Source organism: Jaminaea rosea (assembly GCF_003144245.1).
Source record: "Jaminaea rosea strain MCA 5214 unplaced genomic scaffold BDZ90scaffold_5, whole genome shotgun sequence".
Lineage (NCBI taxonomy): Eukaryota > Fungi > Basidiomycota > Exobasidiomycetes > Microstromatales > Jaminaea > Jaminaea rosea.
This window is the reverse complement of record NW_020289979.1, coordinates 178623-192736: the sequence shown is the minus strand read 5'-3', so window position 1 is coordinate 192736 and position 14114 is coordinate 178623. Positions and strand designations below refer to the sequence as shown.

General features: G+C 59.0%; 7 protein-coding genes across 7 annotated transcripts; 4 read left to right on the top strand and 3 right to left on the bottom strand.

Moving 5' to 3' along the window:
- The first annotated feature begins 85 nt into the window (after nucleotides 1-85).
- Nucleotides 86-2455, top strand: BDZ90DRAFT_231731 (hypothetical protein). Its single transcript, XM_025505974.1, has one exon. The coding sequence runs from the start codon at nucleotides 159-161 to the stop codon at nucleotides 2283-2285; it is 2127 nt and encodes a 708-aa protein (XP_025362563.1). The 5' UTR covers nucleotides 86-158; the 3' UTR covers nucleotides 2286-2455.
- On the bottom strand, nucleotides 2166-5700 carry BDZ90DRAFT_231730 (Clavaminate synthase-like protein). Its single transcript, XM_025505973.1, has 3 exons — nucleotides 5589-5700; nucleotides 5327-5475; nucleotides 2166-5256 (listed from the first exon to the last, which is right to left on the bottom strand). The coding sequence occupies exons 1-3, from the start codon at nucleotides 5632-5634 to the stop codon at nucleotides 2440-2442; spliced, it is 3012 nt and encodes a 1003-aa protein (XP_025362562.1). The 5' UTR covers nucleotides 5635-5700; the 3' UTR covers nucleotides 2166-2439.
- Nucleotides 5701-5856: 156 nt separating this feature from the next.
- Nucleotides 5857-7356, top strand: BDZ90DRAFT_231729 (hypothetical protein). Its single transcript, XM_025505972.1, has one exon. The coding sequence runs from the start codon at nucleotides 5995-5997 to the stop codon at nucleotides 6868-6870; it is 876 nt and encodes a 291-aa protein (XP_025362561.1). The 5' UTR covers nucleotides 5857-5994; the 3' UTR covers nucleotides 6871-7356.
- BDZ90DRAFT_231728 (putative pox1-acyl-CoA oxidase) lies at nucleotides 6887-9665 on the bottom strand. Its single transcript, XM_025505971.1, has 3 exons — nucleotides 9281-9665; nucleotides 9052-9198; nucleotides 6887-8983 (listed from the first exon to the last, which is right to left on the bottom strand). Exons 1-3 carry the CDS (start codon nucleotides 9395-9397, stop codon nucleotides 7055-7057), a joined length of 2193 nt encoding a protein of 730 aa, XP_025362560.1. The 5' UTR covers nucleotides 9398-9665; the 3' UTR covers nucleotides 6887-7054.
- A 167-nt stretch (nucleotides 9666-9832) lies between these two features.
- BDZ90DRAFT_231727 (hypothetical protein) lies at nucleotides 9833-10533 on the top strand. Its single transcript, XM_025505970.1, has one exon. The coding sequence runs from the start codon at nucleotides 10033-10035 to the stop codon at nucleotides 10450-10452; it is 420 nt and encodes a 139-aa protein (XP_025362559.1). The 5' UTR covers nucleotides 9833-10032; the 3' UTR covers nucleotides 10453-10533.
- A 92-nt stretch (nucleotides 10534-10625) lies between these two features.
- On the top strand, nucleotides 10626-13440 carry BDZ90DRAFT_231726 (P-loop containing nucleoside triphosphate hydrolase protein). Its single transcript, XM_025505969.1, has 2 exons — nucleotides 10626-13286; nucleotides 13352-13440. Exon 1 carries the CDS (start codon nucleotides 10704-10706, stop codon nucleotides 13125-13127), a length of 2424 nt encoding a protein of 807 aa, XP_025362558.1. The 5' UTR covers nucleotides 10626-10703; the 3' UTR covers nucleotides 13128-13286; nucleotides 13352-13440.
- BDZ90DRAFT_157690 (thioredoxin-like protein) lies at nucleotides 13160-14071 on the bottom strand. The gene is made up of 5 exons (XM_025503587.1): nucleotides 14022-14071; nucleotides 13920-13970; nucleotides 13632-13842; nucleotides 13352-13562; nucleotides 13160-13286 (listed from the first exon to the last, which is right to left on the bottom strand). The coding sequence occupies exons 2-5, from the start codon at nucleotides 13961-13963 to the stop codon at nucleotides 13192-13194; spliced, it is 561 nt and encodes a 186-aa protein (XP_025362557.1). The 5' UTR covers nucleotides 13964-13970; nucleotides 14022-14071; the 3' UTR covers nucleotides 13160-13191.
- Between the last annotated feature and the right edge of the window lie 43 nt (nucleotides 14072-14114).

Below are 14114 nucleotides of genomic sequence, written 5' to 3'. Positions count from 1 at the left end.
ACGGGGATCGAGAAGCCGCCTTGCGTCAACGGGGCGGGGAGTTTGGACTTCTTTGGGCCGATACAAGATTCAAAGGTCAAAGGATCCGTAGCATACATTCTCACTTCTTCGCCACCACATCTGTAGCCATGTCATCGCCGTCTTCCTCGTCGTCGACAATGACGTTCAAGCAGAGGATGGAGCAGCTTCGTCGCGCTCATGCGCTCGACGCTGAGTCCTCATCGTCACCAATGTCGACCTCGATGACTGTGGATGCTGAGCCTTCGTTCGCCATTCCACCCGACCATTTCCTTGCTCAACAGGGCAAGGCTACCGCGGGATATCACGCTCAGCAGTCGGCCGAAGCTGGACCATCGTCACCATCTCGAGCATCTTCATCACGCCTGTCAACGTCACCGGCCCCCTCATCTGACGGCCTGGATGACATTGCTCGATTCCTTTCAAGTGCCGGACCTCTTCCTACTGCCCCGTCTGCAGCTACTACGGCTCCATCTCTCTCCTCTCTGCCGGACACATCGACCCTAGCAGGCGCCGACTTCGATATCGATGTTCGCTCCGGCTTCCTCCCTCCGCAAGCGCCCCTCTCACGCATCCCTCACTCCCTCCACGAGTCAGTCTGGGAGCGTTTCCTCGATGGGGCTCGGGAAGTCGGCCTAGCCATCAATGGCGGTGGCGCAGCGGTAGATAAGCAGCATCGAAGACGTTGCAGGGCTTGGCGACGGGCTATCAGGGAGGAGATGCCGGTGATGGAGGAGCTGAGCGACAAGATGAGGCAAGACATCCGCTTCGCAAGACGAGGCCACGTCGTCTTGACGTTTCTGGCGCACTACTACCTGCATAGCCAGCCGCAGCCGTCCAAGCTGGCGAGGGCAATGCACGAAGCGCAGGAGAAGGCTAGCACCAATCAAGCAGCCTCCAGCTCAAGTTGGCTGGCTTCAGCCCTTAGGTGGCGTCGAGGTGGCGAGGCCGCCTCCTCCTCTACGGCCCCGCTCTGCGCAGAGGACATTGCAGACGCTGCCTCTCTCCATTCGGAGTCACTAGGCCACTATGCCTCTCGCCTCCCTGCCTCCATCTCAGTGCCGCTTCTCGCCCTCTCCCACCAGCTGGACTTGCCACCCATCCTCACCTACGCGGATACGGTACTCTGGAACTGGACTTTCATCAACCCCTCTGCCGGCCTCACGCCTGGTAACCTTCGCATCGTCGAGACCTTCAGCGGCACGGAATCGGAGCATCATTTCTTCCTCACCTCCCTCCTCATCGAGCTTCAAGGCGTAGCCGCGCTCGGTCTCATGCGGGCAAGTCTCGACGAATGCTTCGTTGCGGACGAGCTGGCCAGACGTCGTGTGGCTCAATACCTGCAGAGATTAGTGGGAGTGGTAGGCGAGCTGGAGCAGACACTGAAGGATGTGCGAAAGGCGTGTGACCCTGCAACCTTTTATTGGGCGATCAGGCCGTGGTTTAGAGGAGGGGACGCCGCTCCGGATGGTGGAAGAGGATGGTTTTATCCTTCTTCCCGTGAGGAGGAATATAGCGAGGCGTTGCAGCCACGCCTCTTCACCGGCCCATCAGCTGGTCAATCATCCCTCATTCATGCGTTGGATGTCTTCCTGGATGTCGATCACGCTGGGGTCAAGGGGCACGTTGCCCCCCCTGCTGGTCATGGAGGTGGTCAGCAACAGCAGCGCAAAGGTCCTGCATCGGCAGAACGAGCCAAGGGCGAAGGCAATGAAGACGGCACCTTCATGCAGCGCATGCAGCTCTACATGCCTGGTCAACACAGGCGCTTCCTCACGCACTTGCAGAGCTTGGCCGCTGCGGCTGACGAGGAGGAGCGTGCCCAGCTTCCCGAGGAGGCGATGGATATCGATCTCGACAGCGAGGAGAAGAGGCCTGAGAAGCATTACCCCTCGCCCATCCGTCACCTGGCGCAGTCATGCCCAAACGCTGCTACACACCCTCTGCCCAAGGCATACAACGCAGCCCTTTCTTCTCTCCGCTCACTCCGTGACGAGCACATGCGCGTAGCCACACTCTACATAGTGTCGCAAGCCCGCCGTCCCCCACCACCTGAGTATGCTCCCCTGTTGGAGGACCAAGAGGATTACGCGCGCACTGTTGCAAAGACACTTCAGCCACAAGAGGCGCAGGCGATTGTTGAAGGGGCAAAGGAAATGGAGAAAGAGCAGGCAGGGCCCGTCGGTACGGGCGGGACGGATTTGGTCAAATTCCTCAAGGCGTGCAGGAGGAGGACAGATGAGGCGCTTCTGACGGCTGGGCCGTAGAGCGATAGGCAGGCGTTGGTGATGCTGCTGTATTACGACAGATAGACTTGACGAAGCCTCACGACAAATAGACATGCGCATAGATGAGGCAACTTGGCCTCCCCCACTTGATTGCTCTCTCGTGATATTTGCTGTGAGACAAATTGGCTTCCATCTACGTCCTCCTCGCTCTCTTCTTACTGCCGACTGCCGGCTCCCCTTCAGTGCCATCTGCTTTGCGTCCTTCATCGCCTTTCGCGATTGCCTCAGATACGAGCCTCTTGACCTCCTCGCGCAAGCAATCCCACACCTCGACGTCGCGATAGGGCTGGGCAAACCCTCCGCCATCGGCTCCTTCGCCATTCTGAGCAGTAGCGCTACCGCTGCCGGACCCAGATCCGGCCTGTTGCTGCGCACGGCGACCCTTCTTCTTACCGCTGCCTCTCTTCTCTTCGCCAACGCCATTGAGAGCAGGCGGATCAGAAGGGAGGAGATTGTCTGGCGGATGGAACCAAAAGTTGAGAGCCATGTGCACTCTCGCGTCGGCGTCTTCCGTGGCGCTGCCATTGGATTCCTGTGAGCTAGCCTGACTGGTGACCTCGTGCCACCAGCCGGCGGGCAAGAACAGCATCTCTCCCTCTTGGAGCTCTGCGACTAGCGGCTGAGGGCAGCCCGGAAGGGGTCGTTTACCGCGCAGGGGGTAGAGCTTGGAGCGTGGCTCTTTCCCTGCTAAAGAGGTAGGGGAGGATGTGCCGGCGGGAGAGGCCAGGGAGTCGTCCAACCCGAAGTGGGCGTGAAGTACGGCGGGCGGGATAAGCGAGAACGAGAGGGGTTCGTTTTGGTCGGATGGAGCAGACGAGGAAGTGGTGGTGGGCGTCGTGAGATCGCTGTCGCTGTCGTCTGGTTCGCTTTCGTCCTCCTGGTCGTCCTCGTCCTGGTAGCCTTGTCCGCGAGCTTGTGCCGCAAGTGCAGCGAGTACTGCATCACCTTCGTCGAGATTGGCTTCGTCAAAGTCCTCGCTGTCGTCCTCGTCGTCCTCTTCATCCTCGTCATCACCTTCGTCGTCGTCTTCTGAGTCCAGCTCGTGGAAATCATCATCAATGTCCAGCCCTTGGCGATGGGCAGCGAGCAAGCGCTCGAGCCTCTCTTCTTCGGCCGCGTCGTCTTCTTCCTCGTCCTCATCATCGTCGGAGTCGAGATTGCCCAAGTCCTCTTCGCCATCATCCTCGTCCTCGTCGTCTGAGGCGCCGACTTGCTGAATGCGCATCAACGCTCTGGAGCCATGCACGCTCCTTCCCGCTCCTCTGCCCCGACGCGAGGCAGCGCTCGCTCCTCCGGCAGCCCTAGCCATTCGACGCATCACCTCGCCCCTCAGCGCAGCCATAGCCCTCAACTCCTCCTCCTCGGCCTCAGCATCCCCTCCTTCTCCGATGCCGCCCTGGCCTCCACCCTCTTCGTCATCATCGTCTGCCAAGAGCAGCTCGGCATTCGCGGCAAAGTCATCGAACTGGCCAATGGGGCCGTCGTCTTCCCCGAAGAAGTCAGATCCTTCGTCATCCCCATCGTCTCGACGGAGGCCGCCAGGGAGGTTGTGCCCGTGATTGCGGGGGATAACCAGGGGTGGAGAGCGTCGTGCGCCGTCGTCTTCTGCCAAAGAGGAGTCGTTGTCATCGTTGTCATCGTCGGAGTCAATCTCCTCAAGTAAGGCACCTTGAAGCTCCTCTGAGTCGTCCTCTTCCTCCTCCTCCTCCGCGTCTTCTTCTTCCTCGTCATCGTCATCGTCTTGTACGAGGCTACGCAGCGCCTCAGCAGCCTGCATATCACCCTGAGCTGCTCGTCTGGCCAGAGCCTGGAGAGCCATCTGGAGCTCCGGGTCGTACCCTCCTTCCTCATCGTCCTCGCTGTCCTCTCTTTCTTCCTCACTATCACTCTCCATCCCCGCCAGCCTAGCAAACAGGCTCCCATCATCTCCATCCTCCTCCCCACTGTCCTCCTCCTCCTCACTATTCTCCCCCTCAACCTCCCCCTCCAATCGGGCAATAGCCCACGCCTCTCGCCTCGCCTCCTCTATCGCACTTTCAGCCTCCTCCTGTTCCTGGGTCATCCGTCCTTTGCCCTTCCTCATGCCCCGTGGTACGGCTCCCTCGCCGGAGCTGGCAGCCGCATCCTCCTCGACTCGGCGAAGTGCTGCCTTTCGCGCGTAGAGGCGCCAGCGTGCCGCTTCCCCTGCTGGGAGGCCGTCGGGGCGTAGCGGCAGGCGGGAGGAGCGCGGATCATCTACGTGTAGGACTTCGCCCTCCTCTGGGTCTATTGGGCGAGGGGTGTACTCTATCAGCCCGTTGTGGTGGACCCTTTCCACCGTACCCCGAGGGTGCAAGAACTTGAATGCGGTAGGGGGAAAGAGAACGAATCTCTTTCGTCCACGGATGAGAGCATAGAGATTGTCGTGGAAGTCGTGATGCAGGCCTGATGATTTGCCTTGTGTTGAGGCACCTAGCCAGAGATTTGTTTGTTGGAGGACGAGGTTGCCCATCAGAGTTGGCTTGGGCGGGAAAGAGTGGGCGAGGGCGTGCGTGGGGGAGGGCAGTGGTGGGTCGAGGGGTGTGGGGCCAAGTAGAGAGTCGACGGGATGGCTGTTGGTGTCCAAAGAGGAAGTCGATGAAAAGACGGAAGATGAAGAGGATGCCGAGCTGCCAGAGCTGGAGCGCTTCCTCTTCCTCTCGTTGCCATCTCTTAGATCGCCCAGCTCCTCACTAGTCGCTCCTTCGTCGTCGTCGTCCTCCTCATCATACTGCGTAGTCAGATACCATTGCCCATCAGCGGCCTCGCCTCCTCCTTCAAGAGTCCCCTCGCTTCTCAGAGATGCTACATAATCGCCGAAGGGCACCGTGGTCCTCTTGGCAGCTGTACCAAAGTGGCCGAGCTTGGGGTGGATGGGCTCGACTTTGACCGGGACGTGGCCTGCAAGGTGGGACAGATGCGTGAGGTCTCGCTGCCGGCGAGCATAAAAAGTGTCACAAACATGAGCTGACTGATTGAAGCTGTCCACTGCGGCTACTCACCCACGCATCGGCCTTCCACTGCTCGTCGCGAGGAAATCCCTTAATTATGCAGGGGCGACGCTTGGAGATGTACGAGTCCCAGAGACGTTGTGGTGTCAGATCATCAACGCACTCGCGGGCAATGCTGTCTCCGGTGGCCGGCTCGTAGCCTGATGTGCGTGCGACAAGGGAGAAGAAGATGAGCATGCTGCGTTTCGCCGGCCCCTGTCGTGTGAGGAGCTAAAGTGACCCAGGTAAGGTGCTGGGAAGAACACGAGCTTACCTTGATAGGCAATCCAAGGCTGGTAGCCTCTACTCGCTCGCGGCATGGCTTGTTGCGATGCTTCGACGCAATGTACGGCTGAGTCGTGACGACGAGGCGAGTGAATAAAGACAAAGAGCAGCGAGAAAGCCAGAAACCATTTCCGGCCGCACACCGCTTCATCACTTTTGAGTTCGTGCACGCGCCCTCGGTCTCACTCCCGCTCTGGCGTCAAAGCTGAGAAAGACGCCGACGGCACGGTGGATTGAGGCCAAAATGCAGGCCAAGGCTTCCTGCTCCACTACGATATGCACCGCTACCACGACGTCTAGACAAGAATCAATCTGACGACGGACCTGGGCGCAGCGTTGAGCCAGCATATCAAAGAAACATGGTGTCTGAAGCCACCGCATCAACATCCTCAAGCATGCCGGCTCCCAACAGCACCTTCGAGGCGCATCCGCTACCCGCGGAACCTCTCAAGAAGCCTCGACCTCGCGCCTCGACTTCCACTTTCCCCCACCTCTCCTTCTCTCCCTCTCCCACCGGCGTGGATACCAATCTCCTCATACTCCTCCACGGGGCAGGAGATTCTGCTGCTCCCTTCCACATCCTCGCCACTAAGCGTTTGCAGCACATCCTCCCGCAGACTGCCACTCTTACCCTGCAGGGTCAGAAGAGGATACCCTGGTTGCCTCCCGAAGAGACGGCTTGCTGTTATTGGGACGTTGTGGATGAGGTAACGGGGATGCCCGTTGAGAGGGAGGATCCTCGGGACTTCTTGAGGCGATGGACTGGATTGCTAGACCATCTCGTCGACGAGTGCGGGTGGAAGCCCGAGAGGATCCACGTATTCGGCTTTGCGCATGGTGGGAGTGCGGGACTCGAGGGTGCTGCGGTGTGGCCGAGGGAACGGAAAAGGCGATGGGCCGAGAGGAAGAAGGAGGAGGATGAGGAGGGCTCAACTGCTGCCTCCTCGCCACCACCAAGGCTAGGCAGCCTGATCAGCGTCTCTGGCCCGCTCTTGTCTCTCCCCACATTCGAGGGCGGACCACTCGCTACACCTGTGCTCTACCTCTCCCCACCAAAGTCAGCAGCCACCGACCGACATCTCAGGGAGCTGCGCCGCGCCTTCGCGAACGTGGAACGTGTTGCTTTAGTAGGCGGGGAAGAGGGGACGCCGCGCATGCCATCGAGCAAGGCCGAGTGGGACCCGATCATGCTCTTTTGGAGTAAGCTGTTGAGCCAGAGGAGCACGCTCGAGATGGAGGGGGAAGTTTACCAAGTCAAGCCTTCGTCATGAGATGCAATCGAATGCAGGCAAACAAACTGTCACGAGATCCTTTGACATTATCGGTTGAAGCACGAGACAGTGCACTGAAGCTATTGATTTGGGTCTATGCAGGTAAAAGGAAGAGGAGACGTGGAGAGGTGGGCGTGGGGCAAGGTCTCGATCATGGTATCCAGATGAAGCTGGCTCACGTCCATTACTTCTTCGCCTTCTCTTCCTCCTCTTTTGCCTCCTTGGCCTCCTTCTCAGCCTCGGCTCTCTCCTCAGCCATCTCCTCCAGCTCGGCATCCAGATCAATCCCCTCACCGACGTCCTCCATCTCGGCAGGGCTGCGGTGGATGAACTGCAGGATCTTGTCCGCGTACTTGTGCTCAGCTAGCTGAGGGTTGTTCCTCCTGACCATGCGGAAGTAGCGGTTGTAGATGTCGCCGTCTGCGCAGCCAATGGGCGAGTTGAGGATGTGGTCACTGATGCAGAAGGAGTCGACGAGAGGCACGGCGAACTTGCGCGTGGCAGCGCAGTACTCGCTGACCTTCTCCTGGACATAGTCCATGAGCTCGCCGTCGAGCCATCCAGAGCGGAGGAAGAAGCCAGCCTTCTCCTCCATCTGCCAAAGACCGTAGAATTTGCAGAGGAGCTCGAGCGTGTCCCTCTCCGGACCAGCCTCGACTCGCTCCACTGCAGCACGGAACTGACGGAAGACGAACCCGGAAGTGTGCACCGCAGCAGCGACGAAGCGTACCTGTGAGCACACCTCGAAGGCCTGCTCGCGGGACTGGCCCTTCTTGAGGCATCCCTCGTAGTCATTCGCCGCCTTCTTGATTGCGTGGGCAGCCACCGTCGCCCAACCCTCGTCAATGCCCTGCAGGGAGATGAGGTGCTCCTTGCCCTTGCACTTCTGCTTCAGTACCGTCTCAATATTGTTGAGGTAGGCCGTGCCACCCGCCTGCGTGGTGCCCTTGAGCACCTCCTGGTAAGCCTGGATGAGGAAACGACCCGATTGGAGCGCGAGAATGGTGTTGTCACCCTCCCAGGTGCAGTGGACTGCAAAGTCGCTGTACATCGACGCGAAGCCGTTGTAGCTCGAGTAGCCGTGCCCGCCGCATGCCTGGCGAGAGGTATCGATGGTTTGCAAGCACGCCCAGGTACAGAAGGCCTTGAGTCCCGCAGAGGTGGCGTGAGTGGTCTTGAGCTTGTCGATGACCTCGTTCAAGTTCGGGTCTCCCGGCTCCAGAGACTCGAGCGCAGAGCTAGTCTCCTCGAAGAGACGCTGCATCTCCAACGCAGTGAAGCCAAAGGCGGTCGCCTGAGCGACGAGGGGCATGAGACGTCGTTGGTGGATTGGGTAGTCGATAATCTGCGTCTCCATCTCTGCGCCAGGGGACGACTTGAATTGACGTCGCACAGCAGCATAGCGGACCGAGACGGTCAGAGCCTTCTTGGCCGTGTTGGCTGCGTCAGCTACCATTGCCGTTCGGCCGGAGAGGAGCGCGCCGTAAGTCAGCTGCTGGAGGGGTGGCTCGGTGACCTGGCCCTCGCGCGAGACCTGAGAGTGCTTCATGAGCATGTATGCGCGGGGCACGCGGACATTTGTGAATTGAATGTAACCGTTGTCGATGCCGTCTCGTCCCATCTTCTTTCCAATATCTCCGATGTTGATTCCGGGGAGGAGAGCGAGGGTCTTGACGTCTCGCAGGGGCACGATGAACGTCTTCGTTCCGTGCTTCTTGCCCTTGATCATCAGCTGCGCAAAGACGGCACAGTGTGTGGCCGTCTGAGCTGCACCACCGATCCACCACTTGGTGGCGCCGATGTGCGGAGTGTGGATGATGAACTCGTCGGACTGCTCGTCGAAGGTGGCCGTGGTCTCGAGACCAGCCACGTTGGAGCCGTGGGCGAGCTCTGTCATACCGAAGCAGCCGAACATGCCCTGGCAGCTGATGACGCCCTTCTCCATCCAGTAGGACATCTGGTTCGGAGTAGCACCTGAGCGGATAGCGCCTAGGAAGAGACCGTAATGAACACCAAAGCGAGTCCAGAAGCCAGGGTCGCAGAGACCGATGATCTCCATGCGCTTTTGGAACGTCTCGATGCTCTCGTTGGTGACGTGGTACACAAGGGAGCCCTGCGCGTGAACGGGTAAAGGGATCAGTGTCAAGCACACGGCCATAGGAAGCTGTGCGCCATACTCACAATCTTCTCGAAGGTGCGCTCACGCAGCTGGTCCTTTGTCAGGTCGTGAATGTCGCCGAGGTAGAAGATGGGGTCTCGGGCGAGCTCAAGCATGAACTTCTCCTTGAGGAGTAGGTCCTTCTCGCTGCCATGCTGAATGATTGAGAGCTACAGGTGACGGAGAAAGTGTGATCAGTATCGGTCAAAGCTGTTCAATGTCATGTACCTAGCCCCCTCGCTCGCAGCTCACCTTTCGCACGTCGAAGGGGCAGTTCTCTCGCTCCTGCGCAATAGTCTCTACAGTGCGTCCTACTGATCGCCCGACAGGTCCGCCAACAGAGGACTCTGATCGGCCGTGGGATGACATGGTGGCGAGTGTGGACACGGGTCTAGATATCTTGAGGTAAGATTGATGGAACAGCTACTATAGAGAGTGGAGTTTGTGGAGCCGGCTCGCAGCTAATGTAGACGAGGGGTGTGGCGGCTGGCCTTGTGTAAGAAGAGATGGCGTCGAGGGGTGATTGAGTGGGGGATCGCCGGGTTGGTAAGATGGCAAGATGTGCAATGCGGGGACTCCAGCTTTTGATCTGAAATCCGGACGATAGCAAAGAGGGTCACCGGCTGATGAAGTTGAGTGCCGTTGAGACGAATGCAGCCTTAGCCTCGCCGGCGTCCCGGGCCTCGTCTTCGTCCAAGCCGGTCGGGGCGGGGCCCAGTTGCCTTGCGGGCGGGCGGGCGGGCGGGCGTCAAGTGTGTGATGACGCAGCAAAGGGCAGCCACGCAACTTCAATGGCCTGGTCCGCCTCCAGTGTGAAAAGCCCCGCCTACATCGCGGACGCCGACACACGCGCCCTCGACTTAATCGCAGCTTGAGCCTCGTTGAAGCCTCGCCGACCGCCTCGTCCGCCTACGAGTACGAAAGCCGATTGGACCAGTCCAGCCACGCTACGAGAGAGCGCCACGGTCACAGTCTGCGGTAGCGTGAACCGCTCGAGCACCACCATGTCACCCAGCATCGAAGCATCGTATAGCATAATGATCCCTCAAGGCTGCTCGCCTCCCACCTCCGCATCAACGGGAGGAACCCTCCCACCTCAAGCAAGCATGAGTGCTCCCCTCAAGCTGAGCCTCTCACAGACGCCAGGTATTCCCCACTCATCAAGGGAGACAGAATCCGAATTCCTGGGAGCGCTCGCAGATGGCATCGATGAGCTCAAGGCAAAGCTGATGGTCGACATGAGCGCGTGGAAGGACTCGGTGGGACAGTATGAGGATGCTGAGGCAAAGAGGGATGTCAATGGGGGCGGGGAAGCAAGCGCTGCGCCTGTGAAGAAGGCAATCCAAGGAGGGCATGTTGGGGATGACGGTCAGGATGAGGACGAAGATGAGGAGGACGACGAGGAGGAAGACGATGAAGAATAAAGCGCCAATGGGGGGCGCACGGAGCCAAGTCTGACAATCTGCGCTCGCGGATATCATTGTACCATATCGCATTCATCACACGGGCTTTCTTGAATCTCAACAAAAAGAGTGACAGCCTTGAACTGAACCTTCTGAGCCTTCTTGGTGTCTTCTCATCGCTTTCGGCTCCACGCGTACCCTTCGCTTCTTCCCTCCTCTCCATCCGCCACATCTGGTGGCTCAGCAAGGGCAAATAGGTGGTCAGGATGAATATGGCGTGGCAAAGGCCGCTTCGTGGGCAGCATCGAGGAACGATACGGTTCAGGGCTCCTTGGCCGTCAATAGCGTACCCGACACCAGCACGCAACGACATAGCACGGCCTCGAGTCTTCCAAGCGTCTCCAAGCTCGGCAAGATGCTTCGCCGCTCAAGCCTCTGTCATCCAGGCGGTGCAAGAAGCCGAAGTGGCACGATCCCCATTCTCTCCAGCATCCCTCGAAGAACAGGAGACACCCACGCCTTCGCCATCCAGAGTACAGCTGCGGCCTTACCAAGAGCGTGCAGTCAGCGAATGTCTCCAAGCGATCGCCTCCGGTGTCACGCGAATAGGTGTCTCCTCTCCCACAGGCAGCGGCAAGACGACGATGTTCACCGAGCTGATCGCACGCCTGCCACCAATCCAACACGAGCCCTCCTCCTCGGCCCACCCACCTGGCACCCGTGTCCTCATCGTGGTCAACAGCATCGAGCTCGCCCTCCAAGCATCCTCAGCCGTAACGCGCACCCATCCGCACTTACACGTCGAGATAGAGCAGGGAAGCAACTTCAAGGCCTCGGGACTCGCAGACGTAACTGTCGCTACATATCAGACACTGATGCGGGGAGAGGGGAGGCTGGAGAAGTTCGACCCGCGAGGCTTGAAGGCGGTGATAGTCGACGAGGCGCATCATGCTGCCTCCAAAAGCTATATCCAGCTGCTGGCGAGGTTCGATGAGGAGGTGGGGCTGAGTAGGGAGGAGAGACAGGAGCGAGATGCGCCTGGTGATGCTACCTGTTCCACCTCCCCCACCTCGTCCTCGCTCTTACGAAGCGCATCCCGCGTCCCCATACTAGGCTTCTCCGCCACCTTCACCCGTCACGATGGCCTCTCCCTCGGGCGCATCTTCAGCCGTATAGTATTCCATCGCGACTTCCTAGACATGATCGACGACAAATGGCTCTGCCCTGTTCGCTTCACCTCCATTCGCTCCGACCTCGATCTCTCCTCCGTCAAAGTCTCGCAAGGCTCAGGGGATTACCAGACAAAGAGTCTGAGCAGTTTCGCCAACGTTCCCGGGATCAACAGATTGATCGTAAGGACCTGGCTGGAGAAGGCGCACGCGATGGGGAGGGGGAGCACGCTCGTGTTCTGTATTGACGTCCAGCATACCATCGATCTCACGGCGACATTCAGAGAAGCAGGGATCGACGCACGATACCTTCACGGTTCTGTGTCAGCCAAAGAGCGCAAGCAGCTCCTGGCCGACTTCAGGGCGGGGACGTATCCCGTGTTGCTCAACTGTGCCATTCTCACCGAGGGGTTCGACTTGCCCCAGATAGATACGGTTGTGCTTGCTAGGCCGACTAGGTCGAGGAACTTGTTCAGCCAGATGATCGGGAGAGGATTGCGATTGAGCCCACAGACGGGAAAGAAGGACTGCTTGGTAATAGACTTGGTTGGCAATATCGAGAGAGGGGTGGTCTGTACACCGACCCTTTTCGGGTTGGATCCTGATGAGGAGATGGAGGGTCTCTCCATTGAGGAGTTGAAGCGGCGGGCAGAGGAGGCTGCTGCTGCACGGGAGGAATCTGAAGGCGATGAGGACGAAGACGTAGACCCGGAGAAGGTCACCTACATCGACTATGCGTCCCCACGGGAACTGCAGCGGGCTCTCCTCTCCAGGAAAGGCCACGATCACATCGCCCGCTTATCGCCGAATGCATGGGTGGACTGTGGTGGGGATGTGTACATTCTGGAAGTCCCCCGCAAAGGTTTCATCAAGATTGAGCGGTGCGACAGCGGGGACGGCGTGGCTGAGGAGGGCGAGGCGGAGACGAGCGCCAGTGGCGAGCAGGACGACAGGTCTAGAGGCCCGTGGCAAGCCACCTTCACCCGCCGCAATGCGGATATGGATGAGGCTCTGGCTGAGATACCCAATCGGCGATCCTTCTCCCCCTTCCGGCGGCCAGTGTCCATCTTCGGTCGTGATACCAGTAGTGGGGGCAATGATACATCCGATGGCGAAGGTGCGGCCGCTCCTACCCTCGAAGCGGCGGTGAGGGCATGCGACACCTACGCGACCAAGCGTGTCCTCTACGGTGCCGGGCCGCAGAGCCCATTGATCAGAAGAGATGCACCCTGGCGTCGTCAGCCGGCCAGCGAATCTCAGCGCCAGCTTGTGGCAAAGAGGATGGGCTGGCAACACCTCGAAGAATCTAGTATCGCTTCTGACGGGGCAAGCGACGCCCATGCGGAGGAGACTTTGCGCACCTTGACGAAGGGCAAGGCGGGAGAGATGCTGACTCGCCTCAAGTTCGGGTTTCGCAGGAGGTGGGAGGGGGAGGTCAAAGCGAAGAATCGGGAGGTGAAGGCGAGGGAGAAGGAGAGGATCAGAAGGGAGAAGGAGAGGGTGAAGGTGGGCGACTTGCAAGCGTGACGAAGGGTCTGTGCAGCCGTGGATAGGATCCTGTTGTACATTTGAGATGCCATTGCTGTCAGTGCTAGTCCCAATCGTCTCCATCCCCAGTCGTACCCTGGGGCGCGAACCCGTAGACCGGTTTGTTGGCGTTCTGCTTCGAGCGAGGAATAATGACGCCTGGCAGAGCAGCGAAACATTAGCACTGATACTCTCTCCTACCTCTTCGCGCTTCTTGCACTCACCAGCGGTACCTAACCTCTCCTCCAATTCGTGCAACTTGAAACTATCCGTATTGCCCAGCTCCTCAAACCCAACAATTCGATCCTTCACCTGCCCGTCCACGAAGCACACGACGTAGGGGAGTACCTTGACCTGCATCTTGTGCACAAGAAAAGGAGCCTTTGTCGGGGATACGGCGAGGAAGAGGGTGGAAGGGTGGAGGGCGGCCAATGTCTGTACAAAGGGGTTAAGCAGTGAGCAAGGAGTAACACGTGGGGGAGGGCGACTACGGCGCTTTCTCACCTCAAGATGCTGATCCATGATCTTGCATCTCTGGAACTCTTTATGGCTAAAGTGCAAGACAACCTTCCTTCCCGATTTCTCTAGCAGCTTGATGGCCTCCTTCTCCGAGTCGAGGAAGATGTACTTGCCTACTTGAGAGGAGTCGACGCCTAGGTCTGGGAGGCGGGGTTGCCCATCTGAACCACTAGTGGGAGCGGGCCTTGAGGCCAACCTGAAGGGGTAGGGCGAGACGTCATTAGCCTCAAGCTCTGAGCAGCTCATCCTGAAGTCAGGGGCCGCGGTACCCACTCCTCCTTCAACTGCTGCATCCTCCTCTCCCTATATTCGCCCATGTCGAAGCCACCTCCCTCGTGGTCGTCCTCATCAAGCTCCCGCTCCAGCTCGTCGAAGAGTTCCGAGTCAGAGAGCTCACCATCGTCGGATAATTTGGACGACGACGCTTTCGGTGACGATGGCATATCGCAGGCAGTGATTGGAAGGAAT

What these genes read in the sequence shown, in the direction of transcription:
- BDZ90DRAFT_231731 (XM_025505974.1), top strand. Translation starts at nt 159, where the DNA reads ATGACGTTCAAGCAGAGGATGGAGCAGCTTCGTCGCGCTCATGCGCTC.
- BDZ90DRAFT_231730 (XM_025505973.1), bottom strand. Translation starts at nt 5,634, where the DNA reads ATGCCGCGAGCGAGTAGAGGCTACCAGCCTTGGATTGCCTATCAAG. An exon ending in GCCTTGGATTGCCTATCAAG is followed by an intron (nt 5,476 to 5,588) that starts GTAAGCTCGTGT and finishes CACGCACATCAG; the next exon opens with GCTACGAGCCGGCCACCGGA. An exon ending in AGTGGAAGGCCGATGCGTGG is followed by an intron (nt 5,257 to 5,326) that starts GTGAGTAGCCGC and finishes GCTCGCCGGCAG; the next exon opens with CGAGACCTCACGCATCTGTC.
- BDZ90DRAFT_231729 (XM_025505972.1), top strand. Translation starts at nt 5,995, where the DNA reads ATGCCGGCTCCCAACAGCACCTTCGAGGCGCATCCGCTACCCGCGGAA.
- BDZ90DRAFT_231728 (XM_025505971.1), bottom strand. Translation starts at nt 9,397, where the DNA reads ATGTCATCCCACGGCCGATCAGAGTCCTCTGTTGGCGGACCTGTCGGG. An exon ending in GCCCCTTCGACGTGCGAAAG is followed by an intron (nt 9,199 to 9,280) that starts GTGAGCTGCGAG and finishes CGTCACCTGTAG; the next exon opens with CTCTCAATCATTCAGCATGG. An exon ending in AGCGCACCTTCGAGAAGATT is followed by an intron (nt 8,984 to 9,051) that starts GTGAGTATGGCG and finishes GTTCACGCGCAG; the next exon opens with GGCTCCCTTGTGTACCACGT.
- BDZ90DRAFT_231727 (XM_025505970.1), top strand. Translation starts at nt 10,033, where the DNA reads ATGTCACCCAGCATCGAAGCATCGTATAGCATAATGATCCCTCAAGGC.
- BDZ90DRAFT_231726 (XM_025505969.1), top strand. Translation starts at nt 10,704, where the DNA reads ATGGCGTGGCAAAGGCCGCTTCGTGGGCAGCATCGAGGAACGATACGG.
- BDZ90DRAFT_157690 (XM_025503587.1), bottom strand. Translation starts at nt 13,963, where the DNA reads ATGGGCGAATATAGGGAGAGGAGGATGCAGCAGTTGAAGGAGGA. An exon ending in TCATGGATCAGCATCTTGAG is followed by an intron (nt 13,563 to 13,631) that starts GTGAGAAAGCGC and finishes CCCTTTGTACAG; the next exon opens with ACATTGGCCGCCCTCCACCC. An exon ending in GGAGAGGTTAGGTACCGCTG is followed by an intron (nt 13,287 to 13,351) that starts GTGAGTGCAAGA and finishes CTGCTCTGCCAG; the next exon opens with GCGTCATTATTCCTCGCTCG.